At 47.4% G+C, this 23,250-nt stretch overlaps 1 protein-coding gene across 1 annotated transcript in view; it reads right to left on the bottom strand.

Annotated features, from left to right (window-relative positions):
- TRPM8 (transient receptor potential cation channel subfamily M member 8) overlaps window positions 1-23,250 on the bottom strand; it is a 94,543-nt gene that overhangs the window by 20,030 nt on the left and 51,263 nt on the right. Inside the window, exons 13-21 of the mRNA XM_077869315.1 lie at window positions 22,345-22,440; window positions 21,338-21,467; window positions 19,632-19,777; window positions 16,526-16,638; window positions 15,915-16,131; window positions 9,557-9,648; window positions 8,208-8,349; window positions 6,996-7,167; window positions 5,697-5,874 (exon numbers count right to left, since the gene is read on the bottom strand). Of these exons, the coding sequence (XP_077725441.1) occupies window positions 5,697-5,874; window positions 6,996-7,167; window positions 8,208-8,349; window positions 9,557-9,648; window positions 15,915-16,131; window positions 16,526-16,638; window positions 19,632-19,777; window positions 21,338-21,467; window positions 22,345-22,440 (1,286 nt within the window). The remainder of the gene's footprint in view (window positions 1-5,696; window positions 5,875-6,995; window positions 7,168-8,207; window positions 8,350-9,556; window positions 9,649-15,914; window positions 16,132-16,525; window positions 16,639-19,631; window positions 19,778-21,337; window positions 21,468-22,344; window positions 22,441-23,250) is intronic.

The following is a 23,250-nucleotide window of genomic DNA, read 5'->3' as shown; positions in this document are numbered from 1 at the left end:
AAATGTCATTTCGTTAGTTGCTAGAGGTCTTTTGGCAAATTCAACATCCATTTCTCATTAGAAAAAAAAAAAAAGAAGTAGGAGAAAAAGAAAAGAGCTTAATAAATAAGAAATATGAGAAACTTTCCATGACAGGATTTTGAAAAAAAAAAAAAAAGGAAAAAAATAATTAAGTAAAGAGACTTGTTCCAAAATAAATAAGCAAAACTTTAATACTACATATCAAAAATTACTTGTTAAAAAATAATAGAAAAATATCTCTCACACAATCACAAATGGCTAGGGAAAAAAGTGACCAAAAATATTCCAGATCTATAGGAAAAAAACCATTAAACATCACCACCAAACTGTATATTTGAATAAATGGAGAATTACACCATTTTTTTTCTGTATGGTAAGATATCATCTTTTAAAGATGCCAGCTTCCCCTGAATGAGTCTGCAAAGTTCACAACATCACAATAAAATTCAGAAGACTTTTTTTTTTTGAAGGGGAAAGAAGAAAGGATTTCAGGCGCCTCATGCCTTAGGCGCCTCCATATTATTAAATATACAAGAAAAGCCAAAAAAAAAAGGGGGGGGGGTTGCATCAGAATAATGAGAGGAACTTGTACAACAGATGCGAAAATAATTTTTTTTAAAGTCAGTAATTAAAGCCATTTGGTAGTAAAAACCAAAACAGACTAATCAACAGAACAGAATGTCAAGTCTGCAAAAAAAATCACAAAGGAAAAGTAGTTGCTAAAACAATGGCAGAATTTTAGAATAAATTGAAAGACAAGAAACTTGCCAGCTAGATTTCAATCAGGAAACACCTCCTGTAAGCTTTTCACAGATTTCATACATTTTCCATCTGTTACTCCTTCCCCAACACGCCAGCAATATCCGGCCAGAACTGCCCTGTGACTCTGGGGACCCTGACTTCTGTGGCCTCCCAGTGTCCCATCCTGTGCATTCTGGTTCCCCTCTTGTTCCATAGCATTAAAAAAAAAAAAAAAAAAAAAGGAAAAAAAGGCACAAAGTCAACAGTAAGAGACAGCCAAACAATTTCACCGCACTGAATTTTGAAGTACTAACTTGGTTTAGTATTCTGCTATCAGAGTAACCCAGTCAAGACTGCCACGTCCCTGACTAAAGACCCACAAGATCTCCTTCCGCCTGCAAGAAAACGTCCAACTTCTTTAACATGGCGTAAAAGATACCCCACAACTGGCCTCTGCCGACCATTACACCTTCCTCAGTGGCTAATTCTCCCAGCTAGCTTTATCTCCCCCGCTTCGCCCTCCCAGGCCAGGCTCTGAGCTCTGGGCTCCCAGCTAGGGGTCCTCTGTGCAAATGTCCCCACTGCTCAGCCCTGCTGATCCACCCCCAGTGTTCCATCACACTTCTTACCCTGCCCCCCGCGCCGTGCTCCTCAGTCCCTGAAACAGAGTTTTCAGAGCTGTTTATATGATATTGTCTTCTATTATATTGTTATACTACATTATATTATTTATTGTATTATATTGTATGTATCTTGTATGTGGACTTATTATACTGTATGCATATTGTATGTAGACTTCTCTCTGCTTCCAACTCCTCATTTGCGAAATGATAAGAAAGCCGCACCTACACAAAAATGATCAATAATTAAGTAAGGTAGCCCATGACGGGCACTTGGATGGCGGGGCTCAGAAGAGTATCAGTAAACATGAGCTCTTCTCACGACCACATTATCTTTTTTCTTTTCTTTTCTTTTCTTTTCTTTTCTTTTCTTTTCTTTTCTTTTCTTTTCTTTTCTTTCTTTCTTTCTTTCTTTCTTTCTTTCTTTCTTTCTTCTTTCCTTCCTTCCTTCCTTCCTTCCTTCCTTCCTTCCTTCCTTCCTTCCTTCCTTCCTTCCTTCTTTTATCCATTTCAAGAGCCCTCCTTAGCCAGGTGAAGTGGCACCAAACCTTTAGTTGGTATCAGGTGATTGTTTCCTTTTTTCTATTTTCTGCATATTCATAACGAGCATATATTACTCCTAAGGTTAAAACGTATTTGGGCTATAGAAATTATCCTGGATCGAGATAGCCCTCTTGGGAAGGAACGCATAGGGTGGATTTATCTCCAGGACATGGTGCCCACCCGCAAGCATCACAGCTGCGTGTTGAGATGACCCAGAGTCATCTGCTGACTTTACGTTCACTTCATGCTCGGATAAGCCACATAAGGCCTGTGATCGATAATTTTAATGCAGAATAATCACATCCATTACATCTCCCCATTGAGTAGCATCTGGAGAGCACTTCAATACTGCTTTAAAATTCCCAAGTGCACATTTAGGTTACAGTTCATAAGGTTGCCATTGTGTATGGCTAAGCATTTACATGAATATTTGGATATGGTGCCAGACAGGGGTCACAGCCCAGGGCTGTTGGCTCACAAAGCTCAGAAGAACAACCACAACCATCCAGAAAACAGTGTTCTGATTATTTAGCCCAAGGATGGTAAGGGGAAGGCTCTTGCTGCTCACAAGTTCCCAGACAGGTCTTAATGAAGAGAAGGCCTCTTGTTGAACCCAGGTCTATTCTAGAAAGCCCACCAAGAGAAGGGATGCTCCCAAACTGACACACCTCACCACTGAATGGGCAATGGGAAGGTTCTGTGCCATGGCTGAGGTCTCTTGAGGAGGAGAACTGCATTAAGTCTTGAATGGACACTGGTAAGCTGACAGAGGTGTGGCCAGAGCCGTGGTCATGGAGCTGCCGGGCATTCACTTCCTCAACCTGAAAATTTACAGGCTGGGTCCCAGTCCTTGCAGGCTCCAAGCTGTACCAGTTCATGGTTGTAATGCAGATAATGGATTACCAATGTGGCATGGTCCTCGAGAAGGGCTCCTGTGACTATCTCACAGCACACAGACTCAAGACAGCTCTAAGTAATACTCTACTCAGTGCCTCTCTGAGATTTACCAAATTAGTGGAGCTCAATTGTCATGGCATTGGGAGCTGTCGGCCCTTTTTCTCTAATTTCTGCAGAAATTAGATTGGTGGTCAGATTCCACAGGGCCTAGCCAGTGTTCTGTGTAAAAGTCACAAAGTTATGTCCTCACTGTAAATTACGACCCCAAACCATCCCATTTCTTCTCTGCCCTAGCTTCACGTTTGGGAGTTGTCCTCGCTTCCTGCTCTCATGTGGCCACCTAATCACCCAGTATCTCTCACCTCTCTCTGCAGCTTTGACCCAGACACTGCCTAGCTTCCTGACTCCTGACCACCAGTTGGTGGTGGTGGCGGAGATGGCAGCCCATTCCCTCTTTAAGCCCACATGGAAACAACAGCCGCATGGTCTCTGGGGCCCAAGCACCTGCCACAGAATGGGCATTATACACCTATGTGATGAAGCCCTTGCTGGTCTGTTATTCACCACTGATGCTTCTCAGGGAGTATGACCCCCAGAAGCCAGGCTCCTAAATGATAACTGAATAATGAACTAAACACAGGAGAAGCTCCATTCTTTTCATTCATCCAACCCACAAGGTACCAGGTGCTAAGCCAGGCCCAATCTCCATACTCTAGAACTTACCATCCAGAAGGAGAAAAGGTTGTCATTGCCCAAGGGGTGCAAGGAGTCTCTACACAAAGTGGGGAGGGCATCGGGGACCACTTGGACAAAGGATGATGCATAGCTCCTGAAAAGGCCAGCAGGATTGGGGCAAGAGACCGTCAAGATGGAGCAAGTAATCCCAGCAGAGGGACCAGCATTTGCGGAATGTGACAGATCACCCTGTTTTGGGATGGACTCCAGGGGGTCCCCCAGGGACAGTGAGGTAGGTGCCTGGGTGTGTTCAAAAGCCAGGTCATGGACAGCCTTGGGAAAAAGCTGAGGAGCCTGAAATTTATCCTAAAAGCTATGGGGAAACACTCAAATCCTTCCAGAATTTTAAGTAGAGCAGTGACATTTTAGAAACATGACTGTGGCCGCAGTATAGAAGCTGGACCAGGGGAGAACTTCTTTGTACACAGAAGACCAGATGGCCACTCACTGCTCAGCCTGATAGGTGAGTGATATCCCCAAAGGCACGTGCTCCCACCCAGCCCTGTGCAAAGAGAGTCCACTGACCCTCATCCGAAATCTTTGGTCTCCCAGGAGCCCAGGGCTCTATGTGACAACTGTCTTTTTCTTATTTTCTTCTAAATTCTGAAAGCAATACGTGATCAGTATAACAAGTGAAATACATGCTTGATTCTTTTTCATTCCTTATTTGTTACTGAAAGGAAATGAGGCTATAGCATAAAAATTAGCCTGCGATTTGCTTTTTATATTTAACAAAATTATCCTTTCAAGTCAGTAAATAGAGATCTACCTTTTGTAAGACCTGCACAAAACTTGGCCATCTGTAACAAGCTCTACTTGACCATCCTCCTATCAACAGGCATCAAACCATGATCCAACAAGCATCCTTGTATCTATGTCTTAGGATAGAGTCCCAGATACAAAAGATTTGAGCCAAAGATTTGTGTGTGTGTTTCCTCTTAATAACTTTTTTCACATCACTGTCCATGGACTTAGAGGCATTTCACGTTGCCAGCAACAGTGCCCATTTCCCAGCCTCATCCCCAACACAAGTGGCTTTTTTGAAGTTTCTGTTCATCTGATGAGTCCAAAGCCAGCATCTCATTGGCTTCATCTGGCTCTTCCCATCCACAGGATGGAGCCCCCTGGCATGTGGTTTTCTGCCCTTTGAATTTTCCTTCTCTGGCCCACACTTCCTCCACCAATTTTCTACTGGGTCCTCGTTCTGCTATCAATCTGCAGAAGCTCTTTCTACATTAGGAATCAAAAGTCTTTGGCCACACACATTTCCCCATTCTATCCCGTATCACAGGACTTCATTTGAGATTAAACCTTTACCTTCAACACCTGCTTTACAAGATCAAAAGTGTTTATCTTGTCTTTCAGAGTTTCTCGGTTTCTGACAGTGCTTCTCTTCCACCCCAAAGTTTAACAAGGAGATTTTGTTGCTACCTTGTCCATCTGTGCCGGGGTCACGGACTCAAAATGACTACCTACTTTAAAGTAATCGCATATTACGGTGCTCCCCCTAAAAGAGCCACTGGAACCCCTGGAAATCCTCCAAAGAAAGATGAAGGGAAGCAAAAATCATGATTTTCTCAAAGTAGTAAGGAGAACTGCCAAAGGCAACAAAGATTTCTTATAGTCACCATCATACTCTCCCTCAACCTCATGAGACATGAGCCCACCCAAAAGAAAGTCATTCTTCTGACTCTGCTCTCATGATCGTATTTAAACTAAAAAATGTTAAAGCAGCAAATAACTAGAGGCTGAGTCCTTTCAACTCTAGAATCCACGCCACAGAGCCCACAGAAAACATGGAGGTTGGAGAGGAGCTGCACTGCCCCAGCATCACACCCACATCGTGGCACTCGACATGGAGATGGCTGAAAGCATGCTAGACATACAGAGCGTGGACGTGCTGGACGGTGTCACAGGTACCTGGCTGTGGTGTCACATAAACTTACAGCATAGCTAATAGGGACATATTGTATTTTTAATATAGTCCCTTTAAGACCTCACCCCATCTGGACCACCAGTGTCCTAAGCTCTAACACAAGGGCGGACCTTCACACGCTTGCTCCTGGTGCCTCCAGCCCCACCTGGCACATGGCCTGCCACACCATGACCACCCGGGGCAACTCGTGACTGAGCACGTACCCAAACATGGCAACGAGCAGATTGACCAGCAGGATGTTGGTGGAGAGCATGTAGATGCACACCAGAGGGATGGTGATCCACTCGGGGAACCGGGGGAGGTTGTGCTCATCCAGCTCCACACACAGCGGCTTGGACTCATTCCCAGTGAAAGTGCAGTGGGCAAAGTCATATGTGGTACCTGAGGATGTAGAAAGTGAAAGGTAAAGTGAGGGCCCTCTGGAGGGAGCAGTACTATGGCACCTCAGGGTGGGGAGGGGGGAGCACAAGATGATGATCGCATAATGAGGATGGCTTAGGCTGGTGGGGATGGTAAGAGGCATTCAGGTTCCATAGACATTGAGGAGATTAAAATCAACACAATGAACTAATGGATTAGAGGTGAGGGATGAAATCACAGGAGATGTCAAAGATGTAGCAACAGACCCTAGAATAGGGGCCTTGGTGAAAGTCCAAGTCCTCACATAAGATAAAAGCCATTGGGGTGTATGGTTGTCCTGGGGACGAGATATGCTCCCTTAGGGAAAATGGTGAGCACAGTGTGCGGAAGGGAAATAATGCCAACAGGGTGCCTTTCCACCAGGGCATAGGAAAAGGGCTAAGGTCTCAGAAGAGGCTGCAGCAGAAGAAGCCAGGAGTCTCAAGGCCACAAGGACAATCGAGGAAACATCAGGGAGCTGAGAAATGCGACCAGTAGGGCAGGGGATACATTGGGATCGTCGTGTCGTGGCAGGACAGAGCATGACAAGTCCAGGCTACTGTCAGCATCATAAAGATGCTTTCGACAGCTCATTCAAAGCATGTGCTGGTCTGCACATGCCCCATACTTTCCTTAAGTAGACTGGGTGTGTGCGCGTTAATGCCATCTGTGCCACCGCTATCCTGCCCCTAAGAGAGAGTTGGCAGTGGCTAAGGCCGGAAGTTTACGTTTCAGGTTCCAGTGCAAAATTTTCAATATTGCTCTTTTTGAAATAAACGGGGCACCCAGTTATATATAAGAGAGTACAACTCACTCATTTCTACACCAGTGAGGTTTGTTGCTGTCAATTGCCACATCGCTATTGAAAACACAAGCAACGCTATTTTTAAGAAGTTTAAAAATTGCAGACTGACATGTTGTACCCATCTGCAGGGCGGACATAAAATCCCACTCAGACACCAAGACGAGGCTGGGAGGGTCAATGTCACTCCCTGGTATTGGCCCAACTCCAGCTGTGGGTCAGAGCAGGGAGCCCTGGAGGTAGGTCCTGGAAGCAACCACCTGTCCCCAGGAGGTCCCCTCCCAGGCCAAGTCAGGCTCACCATCCACGTCGCTGGGCACTTGGCCGAACATGGCCAGGTAGGGCTCGTAGATAACCGAGCGGAATATCCACCTCCAGCGATGCTCATTTTGCCTGAGGATCCCTTGCCTGGCCACGCCGAAGGCCACCATCCACACGGCAAACAGAAACAGGAAGAAAAACACGTCGATCAGCTGTCAAGGGACGACAAGAAAAGGGAGTCAGGTCTGTGCCCTGGGGCGGCTCGTCTACTCAGTTGACCACAGGGAGGGGTGAAGGTTCTAGATACCCAGGGTTCTCCATAATTTTTTAAAAATGGCCATTGCCACCTTAGGATCTTGGGACCTCTGTCTTCTAGAATTAAAAAACTGATGCATTTTTGCTTGTAGGTCTCCAAACCAGCTCAGCAACAGAAACTTTCTGGATGAGAGATCTAACTCTGGAATACCTGTCCTGCTCTCCTTCTCATCACACTCACATTCTTGAAATCCCTACATGGTGTCCTCGGGGTTTTTTTGTTTTCTTTTCTTTAGGAAAATAAAAGCTATCTTTATTAGACAAGAATGTGCAGTTTCATTTTTTTTACTTTTTTGCACACACAGCATGACTTCATGGTGACTTGATGCCTCAGATATGCTTTGAGTTAAAACCACAAACTCAAAGAACCTCAGTGTTGGAAAGCAACCTCCAGATGAGCTAATCCAAATGCCCATCTGATTTAAAGACTGAAGTGCGGGAGGTTTGGGTCATCTGGAAAACAAGCTTAGGAAGCCAACATCATCAGTGTGCAATTAGCTTTCTCTTGGACATCCTTATGAAACAGGGCCGGGGGTGCTCATCCCACACCTATACAACGTGGCTATAGAATTGCAGCTCTGACCCACTGCACACCTCCAGACAAACATATTAACCTCCATGACCCACATCTATAAAGTGGGTATAAACATCCCTATCCTACCTATGCTCTTACTGAGCTGTGACTCAGTTTGACTCACGTGACTCAAATGAAAGCACCTGGTAAAGAGTCCAATGCGCTTAACTAGCTGCTTGCTCCTACTAGTCATCTCCTGTTAAATTTCAATCTCCACCAGGAGAGGTCCCTGATGAAAACACACCAAGGAAAGCAAACCTCACCGACTGTGACACATCTATGGACAAAACCCTTCTACCGACAATGGGAGGAAGTCTGGGTCTAGCGAGCAGAATGGCAACCACAAATATTCTCCGTTCTTACCATCCTCTGCAACATTATAATCTTCGGTCCCAAATTTCTGCTTACGGTGAAAATGTGGATCAACCTTAGGGTGAATATAATGTAATCCAGGCAAAAGATGACTCGTCCGGAATACAAAGAGGTTTTATTAGAAGGGTGGAGCCTATGGAAGGAAGGGGAGCAGAACATGTGAGTTATTGACAAAACAGTTCAAAATTTTGTTTTTAAAAATAATCAAACACGAAGAAACAGAGTCAGGGCCACCAAGCATGAGTAGGAACAGGCCAAGGACACCACCGGTCCATCACTGGTCTTCTGTTCACTGGCCTCCAGGAAAGCAACGACGTTGCATAAGACAGAGCTTTCAGAGTTCTTGTCCCTTGAATCCTTCATCCCAAACCACAACTACTCCAAGGACCCATTCACATTGTTGCTAACTTCCAGGCTCCCTTGGTCCCTATAACGATCCCAATCCCCATCCCTGCCCAACCACTTGGGACTTGGCTTCACCAGGTTCCCCCTAATGAGACTTAGTTCATTCGCACCAGATCATTTGATTCGCTGACCACCTGCTAATGTGTTCATGGAAAGCCATATATGCTTTCTCCCTGGAATTCTCTAGAGATCATGTGGTTCAAAGGCTGAACCCACGCAGGGAAGGAAAATTACTGGAGGAAGATATTGAGTTTTTACTCACTTCAAATTGCAGAGTGGGCATGGGTAGGTGTAAATAGGAAGAGTCAGGCTTCTCTGCAGAGGGAACACCATGTGGAGAGCTCACATATGACCATGAGCTTTACTTTGAAGCTACCTGGGCAGGCCGACCCGGAGGGATGCAGGCGTGGGCAATATGAGCCATGGTCTGGGCGTGCCTCAATTTCTCTATCACATGGAGTACACATTGCTTTTCAACAGTGATTGCAGATTGGTTTTTCTCATCATATACTCTGGCTTGGGGAGGACGGGCTCCATGGCCAGCGTTCAAGCAGAAGCCAAGCGTATTTTCAAAGATTATCTGGTGCAAAATGAATATGCCACATGACACCGACCATCTTCATCACAGTCTGCACTCCTCAATTACTAATCATCTGCCTCAAATTCTGCACGCTCAGAGGGAAACATTGTGGACAACATTTCAAGGATAGATCACCACGAGGAAGAAGAGTGGAGATGCAACTTTATGCCCACCGAGCCGTGTCCCTAAGAGGCGGAGACCGTGGCGTTTGCAATCATCTCGAATTCGGGGGTGGGGTTGGGGGGGGGACAGGTTCATCTTGGGCTTGAAATATCAAAGATCCTTCCTTCACCTCTCCACCCAAGAAAATCCCAAAGGCACCTGAAACCAGGAAGAGTGGTGAGGCCCTACTTACCGAAACACAATGCCTGCTATGAAGTAAAAAAGCCCAAGTGTGTCCATGACATTCCACAGGTCGGTAAAATAATTCACCCCATTCATGTACCACTGCAGCACACAAAAGGACAGAGAGAGAACATCAACTGCATCCAAGTGTTTTTTTTTTTAAATGTTCACACATTTTTTTCCCCAGATCCCTTCAGAGCCAACAGTGTGTCCTACCACATGCCCTGTGATATTCCAGAGGGATTGGAAAGTAGGTTGCACGCTTGCTGTTCCATGATGCATGTGTTGCTGACGAAGTCAGAAAAAGAACTCATGCTCCTTATGGTTCTTTAAAGATGAACCCACAGACAATGGGCACAACCTGTGTAGGCAAATGTGGAAGCCAGGCCCCCAATACCGCAGTGTACGCTGTGCACTGCACAATTCTAGAGGGTATTATCCATACTGTCGTCATCACAGATTTGTGTATTCATTGTAAATACTTTTTTGCACAAGGCAATAAAACATCTTGATAAAGGGATTTTTTTTTTTAATTCGCCCACATGTATTCTATGTGGCACCTAGGAGGGCAGATGTGGTCGCCAAAATGACTGATGGGAAAAGTGTGTCTCAGGCGATCCTTTCCTCATTTGTGCATATTGGCATGATTTCTCCAAAGAAAGCATGTCGGGAGATAAAGAGGGATGATCCAGTAGAAGACTGCATCTGGACGGCCTCTTGGTCACCTGTCTGTGGGGTCTGGGGGCTTCCAGGGTGGTCGCCCACCCTTTCGTCTGTCCCTCCATTTCAAACACGTGTTCTGAGAGCTCACAGGACTCTCCTGGCACAGGAGAAGGTCAGATTAGGTGCGACACTAATTCTCAAGGAATCTGCTGGCCCCGGGGCCAAGGCAGTCATTAGACATCCTTAAAATGACACATGGTCAGGCCTGGAGGGAAGGTGAGGCAAAGCCCAAGTGAGCGCAGGTAAGGACACCAGCGCACCTCCTCGTGGGAGGCAGGAAAGCAGGGGCAAGGAGGCGTCATCAACTTGAACCTTTCGATTTCACTAAATGAACTCCCCGATATGGGTCCCTCTGACACTCAGGTATCGCGTTCCCTATTTTGCACCCGAAAATAAAGCCTAAGGAAACGAAGTGAAGGGACTTGCCCGAGGCAGGTGGCCAGCAAGTGGGGGTTCTGAGGTTCAGAGATTTTCATCCTCAGCACCATCACGCTGCTTCACTACATCCCCCAGAGATCGTGCAACTGCAGACTTGGAAGGGATTCAAGAAACATCATCAGTTTCTCAAGAAGTATTTCCTTGTATTCATTTATAAATGTGAACGGCAGCTTTAGTGGACGAAGGTGGTGAAGGGCCTTACGAAATCAAGCACCAAGGAAATAAAATCCCCAGCCCCCGGGGTGACCACACACCTCTGTGGGATGGCTGAGCTGGTGGGTCCAGAAACCAAGTCAGCATCCCTCACTATCCTCTCACTGATTACCTGCCAAGAAGCGTCTGCAAAATGAGAGCGGATGGGACGGGCCCTACCTGCCACCTGCTACCCCTGTGAAACCCTGGTCTGGGAGCCAGATAGATGCAGGGCAAGCAGCAGCCCCAGCCCCAGAATCGTGGCCTGAGTGATGGGAAAAACCCTAAATAGATTGATTCTGGGGCTTGGAGGCACCACATCATTGAGAAAGCCTTTTTTTTTTTTTTTTTTGTATGAACAGAGTCCTCTTTTCTGAATGGAAGGAATGACAGAGATGGGCTAAATTCATAAAGTATCAGAACCACACTTCACCATATGTTTCAGGATTTGGGGATTCAATGAGCCTTAAGGCTGAACAGTGCTTGCCACGAAGCGGGGTGTGGAACTCATCTCGTGTTACATAAACATCCACAATTTGACTCCGGGACATTTGTACTTACAGACTGCCCTGGTTGAAAATTTCAATTTAGCATATTACATCTGTCCCCGGGGAAGGAGACCGCAGGAGAGTGCACTTGGTGATGCACAGACACAACCTAAAACAGGTAACATCCTGTTTGGTTCTCTCTCTCTCTCTCTCCCTCTCTCTCTCTCTTTTTTTTTTTTTTTCTAACAAGTGTGAATTAGGTTAATTAAGACGGAGCCAGGTGAGCCGAGCAGGTTCTGGGAGGAAAGCGAACTGAGGATTCCGGCAGGAGTGTGCAGCCGGAAGAGAAACAGCGACCTCGTGCGTCGGATTCCTTGACGAGGAGGCTGTTGGAGGCCCTGTCCTGCAGCCCGGCGCGCAGACTGCAGGAGCAGCAGCATCCGACCTGAATCCCTGCTCCCAGCCCTCAGCCCGAGGCGCCCCCCTACCATTGCCTTAACACACAGGATTGCTGGGCCAAACTGGTCCGTTCAAAAGTGACGCTTGAGAAACTTAGCCTTTAACATGGCATCGCTCTACTAGCTGAGACCAGAAAGAAACTACGGAAACTCAAAAAACAAAACCCAGTTGGCAGACCTATCTATCTAAGCCCCTTCATTAAACTCTTCAAGTAACAACAACAACAACAAAAAGTGATGCTTAAAAGGAAGGAGAAGAGGGATGCCAGGGTGGCTCAGTGGTTGAGCATCTGCCTTTGGCTCAGGGCATGATCTCAGGGTCCCAGGATCGAGTCCCACATGGGGCTCCCCGCAGGGAGCCTGCTTTTCCCTCTGCCCTGTCTCTGCCTCTGTGTCTGTGTCTCTCATGAATAAATACATACAATCTTTTTTTTAAAATAATAAAACAATAAATAAAAGCAAAGAGAAGAAACATTTGTCCAAAGCTATATGCCTGCATCATCCCCCACCTCCATCAAACATCATCCATTAGAAATGTAGACAGAACAGGGGTCTCAGCCAGAACCTGTGGGCATCACCTCCTCCCGGCAGGCCCGGGGAATGACTGGGAAGTGCATTACCTTACCCAGGCACCTCTGCAGCCCACTTCCCTCCCCAAGGTTCCTGCCCACCTGCCCATCATTCCTTCTACTCAGTGTCCCTGATATATGCAACACCTCACACTCCTGGGCAACACCTCACACTGCTGGGCAATACTTCACATGGCACCTGCCCAGGGTCCTTCTCCAAACAAAATGCACGTGTCCTGAGACTCCTTCAAATAAATGACTTAATAGTTAAATGCACATACAACATTGTATGGAGATGTTTGTGACCCAAGGACTTCAAATTTCAATATTTCGAGTCCTCTAGGCCAACCCCCCAGTAAATATAAGATTCATCATGCAGCGCTGTTCTTTCCTTGGAAGCTCCTAGAAATGACCCTGCTGAGCCTCTGTAACTGGCTCCATAAGGACAAGCTCCATAAGGACAAAGATATCTGTGTGTTTTGTTCATTGCTGTATCCTCAATGTCTAGAACAGTGCCTGGCACCTAGTAGGTGCTCAGTAAATACTTATCAAAAGGAAGAATGTGTGAATGAAGTGTTTGGCTTATGCCAAGACATATCTTCCCACCCCATCCCTTCATGCCAAACCCTGTCCTCTACAGCTACTCAGAATAAGCCCCGTCTCTTGTCTTCCTAAAGAAGGCCCCATGCCTTCTTTAGATGCCTGGAGGAACCAAGCAATGTCTGGACTTTCACAGCAGCTTCTGTGCCTAAATGCTGTGAAGGAGGCAGGGTCAGGCCCGAGACTCGTGGAAAAGTAACTGGGAGCATGAATGAGGAGTGGGAAAAGCAAGAAAAGAACTTTTTACTTTTTAGCAACCATTCCAAAAAGCAGCTACCAACAGCACCCTCCGCTCCCAAAGACACCTCCAAGCCCCTTCAGGCCGGCTTCCAGCATCTCCCTCGCTCTGGCCTCACAAGCCACCATCGTGGCTCCCTGCCTGCTCCCGGTCACAGCACAGCTCTGGGCCTGAATGAGGAAGACCCTGGCTCATCAGCTCATTTCTTAAAACACATACACACCTGCCAGAAATGGGCCGACGCCATCCCTGTGCTAACCGCTAGAGGTCAAATACGAATAAGAAACAAACATCTGCATTGGGCCATTTCCACGCCACTCGCTTCTGGGCAACAGCAGCATATGCAGGAGGAGCTGGGGAAACGCAAAGGACCTCGCAGCAGAGCTGGTGCTGGTTGAGACCCACAGGCTACCACGGAGGGCACCGGGGCTTCCTGCCCCCAATAATCTTGTACAGTAGGGAAGATGCCCATTTAGGGATGAAGAATCAAATGATCAAAGAAATTAAGTAATTTATTACCATACTGTCTATTTCCAATTTCTGTTGACTTTTTGTGCTCACCCCTATTCTCTCTCTCTCTCTCTCCCTCTCTCTCTCTTTCTCTCTCTCTCTCTCTCCCTGCTTACTTTGGGCTCATGACCTCTTTCCTCACTGGGCTGTGAATTCACTATCATGCCATCTACTCAGTGACTGTATTTAAGGTGTTGGGATGGTCACCTGATGTGAAGAAACCAGAACCATGAAGTATGTTGCCCAAGTCTTCACACAACCCGTGCCTTTCCTGGCACCCTACACTGCTCCCCCAAATACATGCCAAAGCCCACAGAGCTCCAGTTCACACGTGGGACTCAAGCCACCAGGGGCCCCTTGGAGTCCTGCATAACCTCCTGGGTGGGCCCTCCAGCTCCACCTGCTTCCATAGGCCTCACTACAGGGTGGACACTGAAGGAGCCCCCACCTTCCCAGTCCATGGAGTCCAGTGCGACAAAGCCTTCCAGCCTCACCTTTTGCCCTCTTCTGCAATAGCTACACTGGGGATGCCACCTTTTGCTCCTTGATGTGCCTTTGAAAGGCAGTCAACTACACCTGGCAGTGGAGAACAAGGAGGAAGGCAGGACCCCAGAACCCAGTCACACCAGATTAGGACAAGGGAACATGTGTGCCCTCGTGCAGAGCCAGCTCCAACAATGGTGTTCAAGAGATTCCCAGTGAAAAGGGTGCTGTCCCCTCATTTCCTTACATTGACATGTGTCCATTTCTGCTTTAAATGTTGAATCTCTTTCCATCTCTGCTTCTCTCCAGCAGGATATTTTCACCCCCTAGCTACTGACACACAGTAAGTCAAAGGAGAACTAGCAAAAGATGACAGCCAGGAGAAAGAGCCCATATGGGAGGGTTATGGGGTGGACTGAATCCCCCAAATTCATACATTGAAGTCCCAGCCCCCATGTGCCTAGATGGAACTGCAACCTCTCAAGTCAGTACGTGGGGTCCATCTGAGGCTGACGTGAGGTCACAGCATCCTCCGCACATGCACAGGGCCGTCCTGGAGGATAGTGGCTGGTAGATGGAAAGCCTGTATCTGTCCTTGCTCAGCACTGACTTGGGTCATTTGTCCTGTTCTTCCTTCATCTCTACCCCATCTCTATCCCCCACATGCACCTACTCAGCAGGGGAAGGCAGGGGCAAGCACTGGTGCCAGGACTCCTCCCTACCCTCCCACTCACAGTACATGTTGATTATCGATCAAGACACCCTTCTGCTGAGAACAGAAAAATTCTCAGAATCATCCTCAACCCAGGGCCCCTGGAAGCCACAAAAAAAAGTCTATCAGACTTGGCATGATAGTTGAAACCGATTTAGGATTCCTACACTAGTCAGCAACTCTGCGAGGTCAGGACCAGCATGCTGTGTCCCTCCAAATCTCTCATAGCACCTGTCATAGTGTTGTGAAAACATCAATATGTAAACCATTCTTATTGAAATGGGTAAAATGTTGGGTTTGGGCTCAAAAGGGACAAGAGAAGTGATAGGAACAGCGGTGTCCAAATAATCACTAAGTCTGAATAGATTTTCTGGGATGACTTTTCATAATGGTTTAGGGACAGCATCCCCCTTCACCACCAACATTTATCCATTGAACAATTACTAACTGAGCACCTGTTACGTGCCAGGCCTGGCCCAAAGTTTTGGGTTCAGTGGTGGGGAGAGGCTGCCAAAAAATGCAGATCCCATAGCAATTGCAGAAAAGCACCATGAATAATTCACATTATGCACTCCATGAAATCCACAGAGACTTTCCAACACTGTGACTCTGACACACTGGGCATTAAGATGCTCTTAGCTTAAAAGTACCCCCCCCCCAACTTCTCTGCCTCCCCTGGTGACAGTAATGGCAGGAATGGGTTTACAGTCCAAGGTCAATCTTCCCTTTGAACACATTCCCAATTCTGAGTAATTCATTTCCATCAATTAACATTAATCAGCAAGGAGCAAGCTTGGTGCTAAGAAACCTCACTGCAGTGCTATGATGTCGAAAACGCATCCTTCAGAAAAAAAATATGATTTGGGAGCTTCAGAAGCAACTTCAGCTCCTCGTTGGCTCTAGGCAGATGCCACCTGCCAAGGAAAGAGGAAGTGCCTCACGTGGGGACCATCCTACCTGTCTCACTTCATCACAGAACAGGACAAAGACCAGTGCGTAGAGGACCAGCTCGGGGGAGTGTGGCACTGAGTGAAAATCCATGAGCAGCACGTAGGCAAAGAGCAGGAGGAAGGCGATGTAGAAGACCACGTTCCAGGCGAAGACCACAAAGGGGGAGGTGAAGAACGCCACGTAGTACCACAGGATCTTCTTGTGCTTGTCGATGGGCTTCTTCCTGGACCGAGAGGTGAGAGCACCGTCACTCCCTTCTGGAGCATCACTGCTTGTGGAGGCTGCGGCCTTCCTCCTGACCACAGATGAAGCCAGGCCCAAGGCGGCGGTGGGGAGCGGGGACAGGGGAACCAGAACCGCCTTCTAGGACCGACCCAATAAAAACTCAGCCCCTGGCCTTGCAGGATCAATACATCCGACCTCTGCCTTGGGTATTGAAGATACACTATTATCTATTTGAAATCAAACCCAAGAAGATCCCCAGCTGTGTAGGCACTACCTTGATCATCATAAATCCCAGGCTTTATAACCCTCTACACAGAGCACACGTGCATGCGCGCACACATACACACACACACACAGAGTCACTCACATGATCACGTGATTCGTGTTCATACCTAAAGGATACAAAGCCACAGCCCACCAAGGGTATAATAAACAAACACAGGATAATCTTCCAGTTCTTGGTGTCTCGGGAAATCTCTCCATACCATTGCTTGGAAAGAAAATTCTACAGGGAGAGAGAGACAAAGGACACGGGTCCTTATTAATGCAATGAAATGCAGGAAGGGATGCAACCTCTTTTCCCAGCCCTCCCACCCCCTCAAAATAAATAACCCCCCAAATTAAGGTCCTATCCTTTGATATTAGTTACCTGGACTCTGAGGGGCTCTGACAAAGCCATTCATAAGTCTGTTTGATTTTCAATCCTTTCCTAACTTGGGTTCTGTGAACTTTAAAATAGAGGTGGTGTGAGTCCAAATTCCCTAAAGCTATGAATTTTAACCACCTCTAATTCTTCTTATGTAAGTTTGAACAAGTGTCTCTCTAGCTCCTTCCTCCTGTTCGATTGCAAATTCACGCACCCGTCCAGCGCGACCCGCAGGACCCCCAGGATTCATTGCTGGAGGCAGACAGGTGACAGGAACGGGGTGACGGCTGGCGTCCAACATCAATTGGAGCTGAAATGCGTGAAAAAGCTCTTCCAAGCCCTGAGAGGGGGACTGAAGCCTCCCACGAAGGTGGGAATTAGAAAACCCAGGTTGCCTCTGAGAGCCGCACTTCATGTCAACACGAACGGGTGAGCATAGACTGGTCCACATCAAAGGAGGACACAGCTCCCAGTAACGGCCCTGTTAGTCGGAAGGGGACTGGCTGGCTGGAGAGCGAGGACTGGCGTGCCCACCAGACCTTCCACCTCGCAGAAGCCACTTCTCCCGGGAAGCCTGCCAGGCTCTGCGAAGGTGTATGCTTGGCCCACGAGAGGCAGCCCCCACAAAGGACAAACTGCACGTGGTGGGTAAATGCAGCTTGCTTGCCACACCAGGGTGGGTTCCATGCGGTCCCCAGAAGTCCCCACGGGGTGGAGCCCCATTGAGCACAGTGGTAACTTGCTTCTTAGCACAACCGTGTCTACTTCCTTCCCTGGCCCCTGGCCCCAGCACCTGCATGCCCTTCCCAGGCTCACCTCCGGAACACACCACCTGCATTTAAATCCTTGCTTTCTAATTTTTCCCACTCAGTTCGCCTCCTTTCCCTTATAATCCCTTTCACTATTTCTTATAGTCCACCTATGAGTGAGACCATATGATGGTTGTCCTCCAATTAACTTATTTTACAGAGGGAGACAAACCATGAGAGACTCCTAACTCTGGGAAACACGCAAAGGGTTGCAGAAGGGGAGGTGGGTGGGGACATGGGGTAACTGGGTGACGGGCACTGAGAAGGGCACTGGATGGGGTGAGCACTGGGTGTTATACTATATGTTATGTTAGCAAATTGAATTTAAATTTTAAAAAATGTAAAAATGGGGATGCCTGGGTGGCTCAGTGGTTGAGCATCTGCCTTTGGCTCAGGTCGTGATCCCGGGGTCCTGAGATCGAGTCCCATATCAGGCTTCCCACAGGGAGCTTGCTTCTCCCTCTGCCCATCTCTCTCTCTCTCTCTCTCTCTCTCTCTCAGTCTCTCTGTCTCTGTCTCTGTCTCTCATGGACGAATAAATAAAATCTTTTTTAAAAATGTAAAAATAATAAATAAATAAATAAATAAATAAATAAATAAAATCCTTGCTTTGAGGCCTGCTTCTCAGGGAGCCAACAAAGAAGGTAACATCCAGCCCTCCTCACGCTTACAATCCCGCCGAGGTGACGAGCACTTTGAGTGGCATCACTAGGCCCCCAATCATAGAAAGTTCTCCCCTAGCTCAGGTTCCACGGCCACCAGCAAGAGCTGACCCCAGGCAGCAGCCGGCACACAGGAAGCCAACTCCCTGGTCCTGCGTGTCTGGCAGGGAGAGTTCTCATGCATATTAATGAATTGGCATCAGCCTGAAAACCCTTGGGACCCGTACATTTGGGCAAGAACAAGAGTCAGCCTCCCCCAGGCCCTAAGCTCTGTGGCACCAGCAAGATGAGGCTCAGGGCCAGAGGAGGTATGAGCAGAGTGGGGTCTGTTTTGGCCTCCAGCTCAGCCTCTCAGGCACCCCTGACCCCAATGCCAGCCTCACTCCAGTGCATTATGGTGCAGAGGCTAAAACAGCAAAAGCAAGACTCTTTCTTTGTGTGTCCCTTCTCACTAATGACTGTTGCCGTGTAGCCTAATATAGCTGTGGTAGCGAATGGATATTTTTTTTTCCACAAACGCTTTGCTAATTTTGCTAAAATATTGGCTGCCTGGTGTAAGGGAAAGCCCACAAGATGGCCAATCGACGTGGAATCAAATCTTGGCTCTCAATTCCTAGCAGTGCAACCTGAAGATTGTTCCAGAACCTATCTGAGCAGCTAAGTCCTTATCAGTAAAACGGGATGACCTCCTCCTCCACATGCGCTGTGAGGATGAAACGTGATCGCCCACATCGTGGGTGTGACAGATAAGTGTCAGTCCCCCGACCTCTCCCTACCCCCCAACTCTGCACCCAGACCCCTCCAACTGGGATTACGAGTAGAAAAATCTCCCCTCTGCAAGCTAAGACACCGAATGCAAACTGCCATTAGTTTAACTCAGTGCAGAGAACCTCTGGGCTGGCTTTACCCATTTCATACCCATTTCCTCTACTGCTGTCAGTGCCCACAGTAATGACAACGACACGCTCTGGAGTCCAGGGCTGGCGTCTCTCACATGCCATCCCACGAACCCCTCCTTTACAGACGAGGGAACTAAGGCTGTCTTGCGTGCCTTGGCCCATCACCACACACAGTTAGGGCTACAGTGCACTGAGACCCACAGCTGGGATCCAGAGACCCAGCCCATAATTACGGTGCAGTACTGGGTGCTTTGTGGAAACTCCAAGAATCTTCTTTCTCCTGCACCTGCTCTTGACACAGGGGTCTCTAACAACGCCCATGTGCTGCCATCTCCTGGACTGTCCCTCAATTTTCCCTGCTAGGGCTTTTCTATCAGAGGAGAAGGCTTGCTTTGAATGCTCTCTCGTTCCGTGCCGCGAACAGCATCTGATGGGCAAGGCCCATTTCTGCACGTGACGTTGGGTGAGTCCACGCTGCGCACCTGGACCCCGGGCTGGGCGATGAAGTGCTGGTCCGTGGCCTCCACCGCCAGCTCCAAGCAGTTGCTCCCGCCCCAGGCTTCGCAGGAGTACACCAGCAGCTGCTCGGCCAGGTCCTCGTCGCTGCTGTAGCACTCCGTGAACAGCTCTGCGGTGACATTATCATCAGAGGGAGGGAAGCCAGGGGAGGCAGGGGGGGCAAATACACAAAACTGGCCTGCCCCGCCCCCCTCAACCAAGCCCTGACTTCGGGAAAAGCCTGGTTTCTAAGAGGCATAGAGACCGCCAGCACCCTGTAACCCTTCGCTGAACAAAGGGGCTCTGGAGGCACACCACGCCCAACACAGCTCCTGATGGTAGCAGGTGTCCATAAAGGCCCACTGAATTGAGCTGCATGGGACCCTGGGAGCCCCCCTCTTTGGTGGGGCTCAACCCTGGGGAGGCATGCAGACCCTCTGCTTCCTCTCTCAGAGCAGCTCCACCTCTATTCATTTATATTCTCTGTGTTCCTGGAGGGGGACTCTTTGCCAATAAGGCACCACGCAAAAAAAAAAAAAAAAAAAAAAAAAGTAAGAGACACCGACCTATGGCATTAAAGATGTGCTTACATCCTGAGACCTAATGATAGAAATTGGAGTATAAAGCCTCACAGGAAATTTTTTAAAAGTCAAAATACTGGGATCAATTTTTGAAGTCAATCAGAAATTAATAAAATATCTTTGAAACTTTAATATGGTAAAAGAAATCATTGGATGCCCGTTTTGCCAATGCAGAGAAGCCAACCGCATGAGCATTGTTTTTATTACGTAAGACGATAATGGACCAGCGTGCGTGCATTTTGCAACGTGCCCCGTTGCAAACCGAAAACTCTCCCAAGCAAAATAAAAAGGAAAAACTGGAGCAGGCCCAAACTCTCTGTTGTTGGGAGGCAATTGCTCTGGGTTTCTCATGCTCCTGCACGGTCCAGACCTTTTGAGCAAAAAGCACCGACAAGCTTTGTTCAAGGATGACTGAACAGCAAACAGAAGACAGACATTCCAGAAGGGTAATGCTTAGCAATGCCTCTCCCCCATTGCATTCCAGGTAACGAGCAACCGCACTCCGAAGGGGGCATGGGCAGGTCATCTGCAGCCCCTATAGATGCCCCTAATCTCCTAAACTTTGGGGGAGCTGCAGGGGCAGGAACAGCTGCTCTTAGTTATGTCACTCCAAAGGAATGAAGGCACGGGGAACCAACCCAAGATGCTGCTCTGGCTGCTGCTTCGGTCATCAGTAATAAGCCATCCATGTCCCTGACCCAGGGACTCGGGGCCTTCTCTATATGAAAAGGACAGGCTAACTTGATAACTTGCAAGTCAGGTAAAAATCTCAGATCCGTCGCAGTTTCTCAATAGCATCCAAAAACCCTCTTCCCCTGCCCCCAGACCGTGGTACAGAGTTTCTTAGACTAGCCTGGGGATGGCCCTGGCAGTTGCAGGATGAGACAGCCCACATTTTCCTGCATCCATTCTGGAAAACATCAGTAAGGGCCAGGGCCAACGGGCCTGTGGCTTCTGCTACAGCATACACACGTCTGAACATGCAGTCTGCAGCCCCTAATTCAGGCCAGAAAGGGGAGCCTGGACATGCCACCGATCTCTGCCACCTGGCCTGTGATTGCCACAGGCTCGTGTGCACCCACCCTGCTGTCCCATTCCTGGAGACTCACCAACTGCACGGGTCTCATACTCATTTGCCAGCTCCTCGGACTCCCCTGCAGCATTGATGTCATTCTTCACCTTGGCCAGAGTCTTCAGAAGCTTGCTGGCTCCCAGGGCTGCCAAAGTGCAGCCCCTGGTCTTTTAGAGGGGTGGATAATGTCCGTTAATTCATAATCCTTTGGAGTGGTCAAGTGAACATTAATGTCAGACAAGGACAAATTCATGGCAAAGGCAGGAAGTGATAAAATCTGAATCGTTCTTAACGATACAGAGTGAAACTTTGCAATGTACACTGAACAGTCTTAACTCTGAAGATGCTCACAGTCTTTAATGTGAAATTAGCATATAAAAAGAAAATATCAAGACAAATGCCACAAGAAACTGACTGCGTGAGGCCTGGCTGCCCAGCACCATACTGCAGCAGCTCAAAGAGGAGAAGCGTGGATAGGACACGGGAGAGCTGAAAATGTAGGCAATAAGACTGTGTGGATGGACTCTATACTCAATATCCAACTTTACGTTCTAAAAATGGAGAAGGTAGCTTCTCCACAACTGAACATAAACTGTTACGTGCTAAATCACGAGGAAAAATCTCAGTAAGTTCCCCAAAGCAGAATTTATATATAAATCCTGCTTCCTACCTCTAATGCAATAAAGCTAGACATTATTTTTTTTTAGACATTATTTTTTTTTAATTAAACTTAAAAACTGCATCCACTCGGAAAACAATCCCACACCTACACACACCTGAGAAGCAAGTGCCTTCAGGGTTGCCCACCAAGTGCAGCTTTGATAGCTTCTAGGTAGCTAGGTAGCTTCTAGGGGCCTTCTAGGGGCCTCCCCTCCCAATCACACCTCTGCTGACATGGAAACAGAGGCACAACCATATTCACCTGACATGAGACATTCCATTTCATTGATGATGTCTTAGATCAGGCATGTGAGTTTTGAGGTCACAAAAAAACACAAGAAAGCATGTATTTTGGGTAAATCTGGCACAGGCCTAGACACCGACCTGCTCCCAAATGACCTTGGACAGTTCCTTCTTGTTCTGAAGAATGGCCCAGATGAAGAGTGCTTGCAGCGGGTGCCGAGTGATAGGAGACACATCCTGGGAGGAGTTAGAGCGTGTGGTCAGCATGTGAATGGAACATTCCTTTAGTAGATGCACTGGCATAAGAGTAAAATGGTATCAGGATGCCCCAGGGAAGCATCCCATGTGTAGAGGGCTCTGTTACCTACAGCAACAACTTGCTGATAACACACCATTTTCATTGGTTCCTTCTTTTCCAAAACCTCTGTTAGTACCTCTGTTAGTATATGAATCCATTCCAGCAGCACAGTGATGTGATTTTCATCACTGCAACTCACCAGGTAGGATTATTTGACACAAAATCACTCACCTGTCATAAAAGATGATATATGACTAGATAGGAAGGAGCAAAGGATAGCAACATGTGCCAACAGCAGTTTAAGAACTAAACAATTTCTAGCAGGTTAAAGAATTCCTCTCATCACATAAATCTGTTTCTCTTCTAGAAAAGTCACTCAAGCTCAATTCTAACTTTCCTATAGTTTAAGTTCAATTATTACAACCTGAAACCTTGCTTCTTTCTTGGGACCATTATTCAAACTTTCAATTCCTAATTCACTTGCCAACTCCTATTCAGAATTCCCTGTCTTCCAATGGAAGTTTTTCAGATAGGAAACAATGAAACACCTCTATTCCTTTTAAACTTCCATATGGGTTTTACCAGGATCCAAAATGCTTCGGGCAGAATTATGGATACTGCAAAGAGCTTTAACATAAATAGCATCAAATAGAAGCTCGTTAAACACTTCCAATTCCTTCAAATACCTAGCTCATTTAGATTTTTGCAATGCACACCCATACACCTTTAGATTTTTTTGCAATGCACAC

The sequence above is a fragment of the Canis aureus genome, chromosome 24 (assembly GCF_053574225.1).
Source record: "Canis aureus isolate CA01 chromosome 24, VMU_Caureus_v.1.0, whole genome shotgun sequence".
NCBI lineage: Eukaryota > Metazoa > Chordata > Mammalia > Carnivora > Canidae > Canis > Canis aureus.
This window is presented reverse-complemented; position numbering and strand designations above follow the sequence as displayed.